Source organism: Diaporthe citri, assembly GCF_014595645.1.
Source record: "Diaporthe citri strain NFHF-8-4 chromosome Unknown scaffold_5, whole genome shotgun sequence".
Taxonomy (NCBI): Eukaryota; Fungi; Ascomycota; class Sordariomycetes; order Diaporthales; family Diaporthaceae; genus Diaporthe; species Diaporthe citri.
In genome coordinates, this window is record NW_025064850.1 from 506,253 (window position 1) to 518,398 (window position 12,146).

Here is a 12,146-nt window from a genome sequence, read left to right on the forward strand (position 1 = left end):
GCCCTCTCTTTTCTTGCCGTCCCAGCAGCGGAAAACCGGGATGGTGACGAAATAGGGGGGGAATTCAGGGTCCAACGGCAAGATTCCATCAATTTGTGGGTGCCCATGCCCACTGACAGCTGGCCTTGGGTCCAGCGCTCGGGGCTGCAACAAAGGGCACGTCAAAGGAGACTGGCAGGCCTAGGGCATCCCACTTCGTTGTACCTGCTTCGTCACGCTTCCTTCCAGCTACGGCATTGTAACACCCTTTGCGTGACTTGGTTGATGCTGGTGTCTGTGTACAATCCTTAGAATAGCAAGTAGACTAACCGTGACTGACTCGAGTGACAGGACGAAGATGCGGGTCCCCTGATGCCCCAAGCAGGACCCTGTGCCCCAAGCAGATCTACGGTTTTGCTTTTCCCATAATGTTCCTGCCTTAGTTTGTTAGCCTCAGCCCTTCTCCCGACGCACCCCACCCCGGCTTGATATGCACACGCCAACACCACCCACTCGGGGCAAGGCATTGCCAACTCAACACCTCGAAATATAGTGCATTCCCCTTGGTACAGGACAGAGTAGACGAGCAATTGGACTCTCTCAATAAGCCTTTAATACATCACCAAAGGAAATGAACTCCTCTGAGTGGCCTCATCCACGACCGCCGTCTACTCGCCTCGGCACCCCGGCCTTGGCGCCGCATCGATACATGTGCATACGCCCGACACCCGAGAGCCTAAAGACTACAATTATCAGCAGCAGCCTCATAACCCTGCCGATGTTTATTTGATCACTGGCGCCTCAAATATTGCACGGCGAGCTATTTAACTACACCTGATCTTGCAGCTGAGGATGTTCAACTTATAGGAGCTCTTGCGCTTGAGTGCGCCCATGGTCTGGTCCTGTCCGTGACCCTTTCGGACCCGAGAATCCCGATCGCTATTCTTGTGCTGACTCGGCAATTGAGTAAGTGCAAGGGACGGTGAAGAGTGGCCCCATCCCAAATCCTGGGGCCCTCAGAACAGAAGCCAGGGTCCAAGTAGCAGTGAAAGCAAGGGTATGGAGTCATTCAGATAGGGCTACCTCGAAGAGAACCGACGAGGCGAAATTGCCAAGTGCCGTCCGGTGTGACTGTTGTAGGAAAAGATGACGTCGTATGAATTAAAGAGCATGCAAGAAGCAAGAGAGATGGGACACAGCATCAACTCAAGCCGTCAGGAAGTGTGAACGTGTGAAAAACATCCTGTTAACAAGTGCTTCGCTTCATGTGGATCGCATCAGTGTTGAGGGCTTCGCAGTACATCGGTCCATAGGACACTTCAGGGTGGAGCCTGACAGTACACAATCGTGGCGTGACGAGAACTACATCATGACGAAGCACCCGTGCTTGATCACCTGTGCTTACTGCACTCGTATGTGCAACGACTAAAATGTGCGATCATGTCACAGCTCAGGCTGACCAACCGGTGAGCTCTTACCACAGGTCCTCACGGGAAAGCATCAAGCGAGTCGCTGAGTCTGCATCGACCATGATGATTCACATACACAGTCTTCGCAAAGGGTTATGGCGCTGGCTATTTTCGGCAAGGGCGAGAAAGAGTGACTTATTTTCCCTTTCCTCTGGCGCGCAATTATTGGTGTTGAACATGAAGGAGTCTGAAGGCCCTTGCGAGCACTCAGGAATTAGCATCGCGGTGTTCATTGGAGCTCTGTACGGACACGGCACACATGTACAACTCCGTCAGGCTGCCCGCAGCAAGCACCACCGAGCACAGTGACTCGCGGAACAAATGTGTCTTGTTAAACTCTATAAGCCTCCGCCTGGGACTTAATTCAATTGTCGACGGACCTCATCAGAGCAAGACAGCCAGGCGTGAGCGGTTGTTCCGTTTTGTTAGTCGACGACAACCGTGGAAGGAGCCAACAGCCTCGCCCCTTCTGAACCAACTTCAGAGTGCCAGTATCGGTGAGTTACGTTGCTTTCTAAATGTGTTCACAATGTCATACAATTACATTATCGCAGTTGACAAGGTTCAGAAAGCCGTTGGACGTCCTCGGCGCAAGCGAGCTTAGCCAGACCACAGAACAGGTCGAGACGCGCCTGAACAGCATCCTCGAACTTACAGAGAAGTGAGACGCCGTGCTCCTCTTCGATGAGTGCGACGTCTTCCTTCAGGAGCGTTCCAAGAGCCGCCTTGATCACAAAGAAATTGTTGCAGCGTTTCTCGAGTAAGTGGTCTCATTTTTAATCTGTATACATATGCTTCTTAAGCAATATGCATCCAGTCCCTTCATACAGTAATAAACGCTCACCGAGTTTCTCGAGTAAGCAGCAGCCAATTGAACTAATGTAGATCGATACAGGGCCGAATATGTATCTCATGTTATGGGTACCTGGACCGTCTCGCCCTAATCATGTACTAACTTTCAAGTCCTAGAGTACTACCGCGGAATCCTCCTCCTAACCTCCAACCGCGCGGAGAGTATCGACCGGGCCCCGCAGAGCAGGATCCACCTCACGCTACAATACCCGGACCTGCAGCCCTGTGCGAGAGAGCACATATGGCGACAGTTCGTGGCTCAGTCAGCGGAAAGCAAAGTAACGGATGAGGCATATGCGAGGCTTGCGCAGCTGCCCGTCAATGGCAGGCAGATCAAGAATGTTGATAAGAGTGCTACGCCGTTGGCTACACGGCAGGATACCCACGTCAGGGTTGAGCAGATTCGGACTATTCTGAGGGTCACGTGGAAAGCGGCAGGTGTAGAGATTTGATTGACATTTATTGAATGGGTTGAAACCAGGGTTCCATCACTTCGTGAGCCGTTGGGTCGCCGCATATCGGACAGTTGAAAAAATTGCATGGTGCTTAGTACTACGCACGCAGCATGTGGGGAAATGTAGAAGCAAAAGAACGACAATTTTCAGATTCTCAAATTGCTAATTTCAATCTCTGCAATTGTTTGTTTGTATTTATGGGTGAGTGGTTTGGAGAGCTTTCCGTTGTGGGTGATGTTCTCAATCGTGCCATTGGTAACAATCAGCAGGCAATTGCCGGCGAGCAAATGTCTGTCAAAATTTGGTGGGTCGATATTTCTTCGCTCCTAGAGGCACTCCCAACGAAAAGACCGAAAGTCTTTTGCCGGGAGTTCAACAACTCCAAAATCAAACTTGAATTGACGTCCTGCCTATCTGAGTATCCAGCTATGCTCAAGGCCTTACTCAGAGTTGGTGGGCATCGCGACACACCACCACTAGATTAGGGACGCCATTGCTCCTTGCCATCTGCGAGCAAGGGCCGGAAAGGGGCGAACATGGAAACTGAGCATCGGCAAATGAATATTACCGAACATTGAGTCAGCATGGCTTGAACGATAGCATTCTGGTTTACTGATGCCAACCGCCATTGCGATCTTGTGTTCCATGGTCACAATGGACTAGCGCCCTGGGACCGAGTCCGCCGCCCCATGTCTGTATCGACAGCTGTGGCGATTCGGTCGACTCATCCACCTGACAAGAGGAGGCTGACATCTCCCCGTGTGACAGACCAACTCTGCCGCTGGTCACCTTACATCCATAGTGAGCAATGATAGCAAAAATTGGCGCAATCATTGGTAGGATTGAAGCGGGTGATACCGTGGAGAGAGCATCGCCAGAAGTCCTTTCCAATCTTCTGCACCTTTTTCACCATCCTGAAGCTCATAGGTCAAGAGACCGGGGCCCCAACCTTTCCTGTTCTGTAAAAGGCGTCCTTAATTGCCCCACGAAAACATTGACGAAGACCGAGAGCTTGTGGGCATTTTGACGGTATCAACGAAGATTTTGTGCTTTGTGTAGGGCGAACATGCCGTTCTCATTCTAGCAGATGGTCTGTGAAGAACTGAGTCCAGGTCCCATAGAGTGACGTTGAGAGCCCTGACGATGTTGGGGTTTGACTCGATGGCGTCTCCCAACATTGCCACCTTCTTGAACCCATGCTGTGGTGAATCAGTGGTCTCGTGGATGCTCCACGGGCTTCCCTCGTGGTTCGCAACCTGGACATCAAACTCTGATATCCACACCTCTCGCCCGGTCTCCAGTTTGCAGCGAAAGAGACCAAGGGTATCGTCAGGTGACATAACGACACGCGCACGCCGATGCTCGACCTCGTCTTCAACATTGGAGACACCATCTTCTCTGTAGGTAATGCTGATATCGAGGTTAAGCCTCCAGGTGTAGTGGCGGAGTGCGATGGATCGGGCTCCTTGGTTGACTGCGAGCAGAGCCGGGAAGCCTTGAATGGGGCTGCTCTGGCGATCTTCGCGTTTCCTTCCGTCTTTCGAACCTTCGTGGCATGGCTTGAGTTTAACAGGGACGAGACGAGGCGTCATGGATGCTTCCCAAATCATCAAGCGGAGTTCGCAGGGCAGCTCTTTGAATTTGGCGAACACCACGTTGCGGCGCCGTTTGCCAACGTAGCACGTTCCTGCTTTCACACCGCTATTCTGCCGCGACAGCGGCTCGCTGTAGTCTTTCTTTCATGTGCGGACCATGATGAAGTCGAAAAGTAGAAGTGACCACTAGCGACTTGACGAGAGTGGGAGCAGAATTGATGATGTCGTAGGAAGCGGTGCCTGCAGTCACGCACTGGAAACAATAACACTAAATTCAAGACGCGTAGGATGCCTAGACAACAAATTTAGACGTCATGCGAATGCAACTGAGTCCGTGAAATGGTTTCATCCAATATGGCATGTATTTCATTGTGCCCAGGGCGCCATGTAAAAGTCGCTTGATTTATTTCGGGAGGATTCTACGATGTTCATCCAATACAACTCTTCGTTTCCCCATGATTTATCTGAATCTCCGCTCCTTCCAAATGCAAGCAAACAGGTCAGCACTAGTAACTATCCACAAGTGAGGATTGCAATACGAGACACAGGCCCATGCGACGGACAGCCATACCGTGGAGTTGATCTCATGACAGACTCTAGCAACACATTTGGCAAATGATCTGTGAGCGTTCTCGAAAGCTGGCATCGTGAGGTTCTAGCTGGAGCGATGCTCAATTATATTTCCACAGAGATCGCGCAGAAAATGTTCGCGCAGATTGTGTGTGGGTGGGCTCCCGCTGCCATCGGTACTTGAAGACGCCTATGGTGGATCGGACTTGGAGCCGGATCATCCCTTGTTCGCTCATGAAACACTACGTCTTGGTGTTTCTGAACAGACAAAGGGGCTTCTAGGAAAACATGATATCGTAATGGGAGAGAGAACTTCATCCGACTGAGGTTGAAGACGGCAGGTGCAGGGATGTTTGAAGCAAGGGTGACGAGTTCAACTGTCTAACCTTTGAGGCATGGCAGGAGGCGCGTGGTCGATACGTCACGAGGCGCGAAAGATGCCCTCAAGGTTCGCTTCTTTGAGCATTCTGCACCTGGGCAGCCGTCTGGCAAGGTGGTCAGCCATAGTCTGGAGGCTCAGCATTCCATACTCAACACTCGGTTCAAAAGCTTCTCGTCCTTGTTCTTACAAAGACGGCAAACTGTGACGATTGCGTGTACACGGTTTCAGGATCAAAGCCTCATGTGCTTTACCACCTTGATATATGAGACCTCGCGGCATCCTTCCATCCAAGCTGCTGCCCCATACAAGGCATTCATCCGTCGGACGTTTTATGTCTATTTCCGCCTCATTTGGGATGGAAGTTGGCAAAATTTTCTCCGAAAAGACTTAGGAAGAGCCAGCAGCTTTGCCAACTAGCGCCGCGATCTCTTCACGATGGTTGACATACGCCGCGTGCCCCGACGGGAACCTGTGGACATCGACATGAACCCCTGCGTCTTTGGCGTTGGCCAGGCAAATATCCTGGGACCAGAGTCAGTCTCTAGCATGTTCTTCTCCGTTCGCAGTTGGGGTATCTTACCTGGAATGATGGCGGAACCCAGATGTCCTGCTCGGTGTAAATGTATGTGCTGGGAACGTCCCTCCACGGCTCATATGTCGCCTTGCCCAACAGCGCCGAGAAGAAATGAGGCCGTATTCCCGCCTTTTGCTCCTCCTGGTCCTCAGGCTCGAGGTCATGGTACAGACCCGAGATGGCATCTGTCGGGAGCCACGTGCCGTCGTCCTTGAACTCGACCAGCGTCCGACGCTCGGGGGTGTCACCGCCGGCCTGGACCAGAATGTCCCACGCGCTCTGACTTTTGGCCAGCATGTACGCACTGATGTAGAACAGGTGTGAGACGCCACCGGGAAGGCCCTTGTCCTGACGGTCCTTCTTGGTCAGTCTGGCGATGGAGCTGGATCCGACCACTCCGCCGTAGGAGTGCATGATGAGGGTGACGTTTCCCGCCGTGACGAGAGGCTCGATAGCCGATCTTACAGCCTCCACATCGGCCTCGAAGGAGTTGGGAGGTGTAGCGCCATTGTTGGACGCAAGCGCAGGACTGTGAACGGTGAAATTGTAAGGAGCATTTTCCAAGAGAGTAACAAGTTTGTGATATGCTGTTGGGGGAGTCCAGGCCCCAGGGACGATGACGATGAGGGGTTGCTTAGAAGGCATGCCGAGGTTGGATTTCAGTGTCAGTGGTTTGGTGGCCTAAGACCCAAGACAATAAAACAGGCCGGGTAAAACTTATTCGCGATGTGGGCTTCGAATCCAGTCCTTCGTCTGTGAAATATCTGGGCCCAGATCCGAGTCTGAGAGACCGTCATGATCTGAGAAGCACTGAGTTGCTCAGTTGGTGCTGACTGCTGCGCCGCATGCACCAGAGCGGCGGAGGTGATGTAAGATTTCTACAAGCTTCGCACTGTAAGGCGCATATCCACCCGGTGTGGCAAGGATACATGCAATGGAACATGAAGCTACCTCACAATGGAGATGGTGATCGGGACGCGGGCTTTCTCCGTCGACATGCTCCTTTAGGTACCTAGGTATGTCTCGCCCTGGCGCCTACCCGCAAATACATAACCACTCAAAATTGTATTTCCAAGCTAACATCTGTCTCGTTTATTTTCCCGTCCACTTCTTGACTATTTATGCCATACTTCATCAAGATGCCGGAAGACGAGGGCATCATCAACGAGAACTCATCTCACGCAATCTTGTCAATATCAACAAGTCCATTGTGCCAACATCTCGTAGCGATATTCAACATACTGAATCTGTCCTCATGAGCTCAAACAGCAATACTACGTGTACAATAACATATTCAGATATAATCTCGGTCTCTTTATCATCCAAGAGGCCGAAGGGAGCACTGGCAAGTCATCGTCCTGGGTAGAACTCAGCCAACACGTATTCCTAAAAGGCCGTCATAGACTTTGACCGCAGCTACGATGTGCTCGGCCGCCCATGACAATTGCGTTTTGGTGCTTTGTATATACATTGTTTCTATGTGTGGTATATGTCTAGTCTACATAAACTGTACGTGTGATCTATAACGGATTACATAGGCCTGGCAGCCACTGCCACACCCTCTCCCGAGGGGAAAAGAGTGCTCATGGGGCATCGACCCGATGCCCACAGGTCAGGCAGTGGATACAACCGGGCCAGGAGCCCAAGCCGGCAACTCGTCCTCCAAATCAGCCTCCTCTGGCTGGGCATCGGTCGTCGCCTCTTCAATGTTGATCTCGTCATCCAGTGGTGGAACCAGTTCCCAACGGGTGAAGTTGTCCACGGGCGACTTCAGACTTCTCACACCGTAGCTGAACAGTATGCGGCGGGTGGCTCCCTGCAGCCGCCGGGCCATCATGAGTCTCAGCTCGATATCAAGCGTGGTCCGCTGCACCTCCCTCCTGAGCCCGTGCATCTTGCTCAGCCGGTACCGCATCCACTGGGTCGCCAGCAGGGTGATCTGCTCGTCGTGCTTGAAGCGCTCCCAGATCCCCGGCATCGTCGGCCCGGGGATGGCGAACTCCAGGGCGAGCACTACACGGCGGTACAGCTGCGCCGTAGTCCCCGGCAGGACGTCCCACGTCCTTTCCTCCAGCTCTGTGGCTATCTTCAGGAGCGCCTGGTGCTTCAACAGGGTCGCGCCCAGTTCGCGGTTGTGCAGGGAGACGGACAAAAGTTCCCTCATTCCCATTTGTGCGCAATCGATCACATCCCGCGGGCCTAGCGAAGTGTGTTTTATGCGCACCAGGCGGCGAATGATTTTGTCAAGTCTCAAGAGGTGGTTCTCGGCTTGCCTGATGAACATGGCAACTGTGAGTCGCCGGATGCTCGTCCGGTCCTCGGCGGTGGTCGCCAGGGTTTTGGAGTGCCATAACAGGCGGGCGCGCTCCTCCGAGAAGGGCCAACTCGGCGGTTGGCCCATATTCAACAGTGGGTAAAGGTGCTCCGCCAGTTTCCTTGGGCAGTTCGCTCGGAGAACAAGGGCGTTCATCACCCTAGCGTTCTCAACGAAGCCGCGCAGGAGGATGTCCGCCGCTGGGGCATCCAGCGTGTAAAGACATTGCCTTAGCAGCTGGATGAAAAGCTCGACACTGATGCCCCATTTCTCCTTGAGCGAGGCCACGAAGACCTTGGCAGCGTCCTTGACACGACCGAAATGCAGGAGCCCAGAGACAAGAGTTTCGTATATATCTCGGTTCCTCATCGGCATCTCAATGACCCAGTTACCCTTCAAAGAAGTCCTGACCTCGGGCCCCTTGGCCCACTTGCGCAGGTCTGGGATCTGGATTGCTTCCTCATACCAGCGCCGCCTTATGAGCAGGCCACGGTTATCAATGGCCAGCATCCGGCGTATGACACCATAGAAGCCGAGGATGTCGTCTTTCTGGCGATAGTGAAGCAGCAAGCAGGCAACGGTTTGAGGAGTTGGGCGTAGACGGCTCTCGTCGAGAAGAGACTCCACTACTAGGTCCGAAAGATTGTGCATCCTCTTGCGTGTGAAGCCCAGGATAAGGGCATTATAATGGTGGATGCTGGGCGGTACCGGACAGACAAGCAAGTTGTAGCAGATTTTGGCCACTTGATACTTGGAGCGTGTAAACTCGTCCCACGAATCGAACAGTTTCCGCAACATGTCTGTGAGCTTGGTACGCCCCTCTTCTGCGGCTGCCGGGTCGAGTCCTGGGTGGTTGTAACGAGGGTATCCTTCGGAACGGAGCAGGCGGATGGCTGTCCAGGCCGAGTCCAAGCTCTGGAGAGATTTGCGAGCATACTCAGGGTCGGACGGAGTCTCGTCATAGTAAGACTGTATGATCAACGAGTCGACAAGCTTGTTCATCATGCCGTGGTATCGCTCGAACTGCTGATTCGTCAGAGGCTCGCGATGAAGGATGCCACCCGGCTGAGATTCCTCCTTGATGGATTCGGCAATCATCTCGAAGTTTGGCCCCATGCTCTTGAAGGCTGGGTCCCCTAGCCTTTTCGCTGGGTCGTAAGTCTTGTGCATGTTTCGGATGAACTCTTCGAAGGTGGGTCTGCTTTCGGCATGGCGTATGAGGGCATCGTCTGTTTTGCAGATGGAGCTCAGGATCTCTATGGAGTCTCTGCCGAGCGGACGAGGCCGCATGGAAGCGCTAGGCCGCTGACCTGTCGAAGGCGCGCGCTCCTCGGCATCTTGTTCGCTGGCAGATAAGGACGACAGGCGGCGCAACAGGGCCAGGCCGTCGCGTGAGGAGCCAGTGTTCCCACGCAGCGTCGTGCGCAGTGTCGTGCGCCGCGCATCCTTGTACCGGGGGTCGGGGACAGCTGATGAGCCGCGTACTGTGGTATAACAAGCCGCGGAAACGTCGCCAAATCGTGGCTTTCGTAGACGGTTCACGGCGGCGGCGGCGGGTCTCATTGGGGGGCCAGTGGCGTGTGCGCAGGCTCTGCAGCTGCAAACGTGAGCTGAAGCAGCTCGAGACCAAGTCGGTAGCATACCGGAGGCATTGCGGAGGCACGCACCGGCTGCTGCTTGGGTTGACGATCCGGACGGAGGGGACGGCGGAGGTGGCGGCGGGTCGGGTGTGCGCGGTCGCAGAACGGCGTGGTGGCAACGATGATGATTGACAGGTGCACAGTTGGGTGGATGCACGTCAAATTCCCGGCTGCACTGCAGTGCGCCAGACCCCCCTTGTCTCTGTTACGAGACCCCTCCGCATATCTGGCGCCACTATGAGGGGTTGTGTGTAGATAGGATATGCTCTGCAGCAATAGCCATCACAATTGCAGTTCGATACCCCCACCAGCCACAACAGCGTCGACTGCAAGAATAACTTGCGAAACGGTCAAACAGGGTCAGTACAGTACTCCTCAAACGAATACTGCTGTATGTTACTTCTCATCTAATAAGCACATACATGCAGCAAAGAAACCAAGCCGTACCCCAAAATGTACGCTCTCAGCGCGACGGCTGAGCTGGGCGGGTGAGTAGACACAGCAGACAGACAGACAACCATCTCACTGACACCCCTCTAGAGTGACCAACCTCCGGCCAGATGACACCGAGGGGAACCCCTTCTGGTACACCTTCAAGGTCCAGTGCACGTCATGCAGAGAGACGCACGCGAACTGGGTCGGGGTGAATCGATTTGTGCGTTAGGAATCCTGCACCGGCTCCTCCCGCCCTCGTCGGCGCAACTTACCAACCTGCTGACCTCGCTGCCAGGAAATGAACGAGATGAGTGGTAGTCGGGGCGAGGCAAACTTTGTCTGGAAGTGCAAGAACTGCAAGGTATGAGAAGATGAGAAAGAGCTTTCGTCACAAGAGCCGCTGCAGAAGAGGGATGGGAACGAGGAGGCGGAGAGACAGTCAGAGGCAGGTTTCACTGACACAACATGCGCCCAGCGCGAATCGTCGGCAACCATCAAAGCAGCTCCCGTTCCCTATGAGCAGTCGGAGCCGGCAAAACCCAAGAACATCCTCGAGTTCGACTGCCGCGGGCTCGAGTTCACCGACTTCAAGCCGGAGGTACGGAGCTTTTTCCTCTACCAAAATCGGAGACATGCTGACATGTGTCGGAAACAGGGCGAATGGCTGGCGGAGGGCATTGAGTCCGGAACCAAGTTCACTGGCATTGATCTGTCTGAGGGCGAGTGGTTCGACTACGATGAGAAGGCTGGGGACGAGGTCAGCATCAAGGACATCAAGTGGGAGATCAAGAGGTCATGAAGAGATTGAGCTGGTGCACCGTGATCAGGTTGTATCAGAGAGAGCCTCATGGAGACATCACAATGAAGAAGTCCAAATAAACACTCCTCAGACGAGACACTGGGCCAGGCAACCGTGACAAGACAACTCAACATACAGCCATTATGGAGTATATTTATTTTACAACTGGCTGTATAGGTTGAGTCGGCAGCTTAAATAAAGCACCAGGCCGCCCATACATTGAGAGAGAGGGAGGAAGAGAGCGAGAACCTTGTTGGATTCGGCCCCTATTGCCTGGCCGCTGTTGTATTTGCACTAGGAACGACCGGGTACCCGCACCGGCCAAGCTCCACACCTGACTTCTTGGCTTGAAATCAAATCACCCTCAATCTTTCCCGTGTGCAGTACTGCCGTCAACACCACTGCAGACAGAGCCACCTCAGCTCACCTACTCGCTTGCACAACTCCAAGATGGTATCCTCAGAGCTGGGCCCGCAGCTGCAGTTCTTGACCGACGCGGCCCATCTGCTGTCTGCCTCGTCTCCCGAGACCTCGGCCTTCCTGATGAGCAAGCGCACGTCGCTCCTGGTCGACCATGATGTGCCCGTCACTGACCACCAACGCCAACATGTCTGCAGCTGCTGTGGACATATCATGGTCCCGGGCCAAGGAACTGAACTCAAAATCGGGGCAGACAGGGTGCTCAAGGGCAGGATCAAGAAGCAGCCCAAAACCCAAGGCGCACCACCAGCTGCCGCACCTTCCTCTTCGCACAAGCCAGGGATATTCAAGGTCTTCACCTGCGGTAACTGCAGCAGGTACACCAAGTTGCAACTGCCTCCTCCCAAGCCTCTCAAGGCTAGGGGCAGGAGAAAGAGGGTGGACCAGCAGAAGGCGCCACAGGAGCAGCGCCCAGCTGCACCCACCGAACCGGCAAGAATGTCTGCCAATGCCAGCAGCAAGAAGCGAGCAAAGAACCGCAAGGCCGGCCTGCAGGCCCTGCTGGATCAGAGATCCGGACAGCGCTCCAGTCCCTCTTCAGGCCTCGGGCTAAGCCTGTCTGATTTCATGAAGAAATAATATGAGTCAGGCCGGCGAGATGT

The 12,146-nt window shown here is 53.9% G+C and overlaps 6 protein-coding genes across 6 annotated transcripts; 3 read left to right on the forward strand and 3 right to left on the reverse strand.

The window, feature by feature from the left end:
• Positions 1–2,132: 2,132 nt before the first annotated feature.
• INS49_010847 (uncharacterized protein) lies at positions 2,133–2,752 on the forward strand (the record flags this gene model as incomplete). The annotated part of the gene is made up of 2 exons (XM_043171570.1): positions 2,133–2,208; positions 2,418–2,752. The coding sequence occupies 2 exons, from the start codon at positions 2,133–2,135 to the stop codon at positions 2,750–2,752; spliced, it is 411 nt and encodes a 136-aa protein (XP_043023315.1).
• A 977-nt stretch (positions 2,753–3,729) lies between these two features.
• Positions 3,730–4,347, reverse strand: INS49_010848 (uncharacterized protein; the record flags this gene model as incomplete). The annotated part of the gene is made up of 1 exon (XM_043171571.1): positions 3,730–4,347. One exon carries the CDS (start codon positions 4,345–4,347, stop codon positions 3,730–3,732), a length of 618 nt encoding a protein of 205 aa, XP_043023316.1.
• A 1,342-nt stretch (positions 4,348–5,689) lies between these two features.
• Positions 5,690–6,521, reverse strand: INS49_010849 (uncharacterized protein; the record flags this gene model as incomplete). The annotated part of the gene is made up of 2 exons (XM_043171572.1): positions 5,690–5,824; positions 5,883–6,521. The coding sequence occupies 2 exons, from the start codon at positions 6,519–6,521 to the stop codon at positions 5,690–5,692; spliced, it is 774 nt and encodes a 257-aa protein (XP_043023317.1).
• A 967-nt stretch (positions 6,522–7,488) lies between these two features.
• On the reverse strand, positions 7,489–9,753 carry INS49_010850 (uncharacterized protein; the record flags this gene model as incomplete). Its single annotated transcript, XM_043171573.1, has 1 exon — positions 7,489–9,753. The coding sequence occupies one exon, from the start codon at positions 9,751–9,753 to the stop codon at positions 7,489–7,491; it is 2,265 nt and encodes a 754-aa protein (XP_043023318.1).
• A 530-nt stretch (positions 9,754–10,283) lies between these two features.
• On the forward strand, positions 10,284–11,064 carry INS49_010851 (uncharacterized protein; the record flags this gene model as incomplete). Its single annotated transcript, XM_043171574.1, has 5 exons — positions 10,284–10,318; positions 10,371–10,485; positions 10,561–10,626; positions 10,741–10,863; positions 10,921–11,064. The coding sequence occupies 5 exons, from the start codon at positions 10,284–10,286 to the stop codon at positions 11,062–11,064; spliced, it is 483 nt and encodes a 160-aa protein (XP_043023319.1).
• A 450-nt stretch (positions 11,065–11,514) lies between these two features.
• Positions 11,515–12,123, forward strand: INS49_010852 (uncharacterized protein; the record flags this gene model as incomplete). Its single annotated transcript, XM_043171575.1, has 1 exon — positions 11,515–12,123. The coding sequence occupies one exon, from the start codon at positions 11,515–11,517 to the stop codon at positions 12,121–12,123; it is 609 nt and encodes a 202-aa protein (XP_043023320.1).
• Positions 12,124–12,146: the final 23 nt, after the last annotated feature.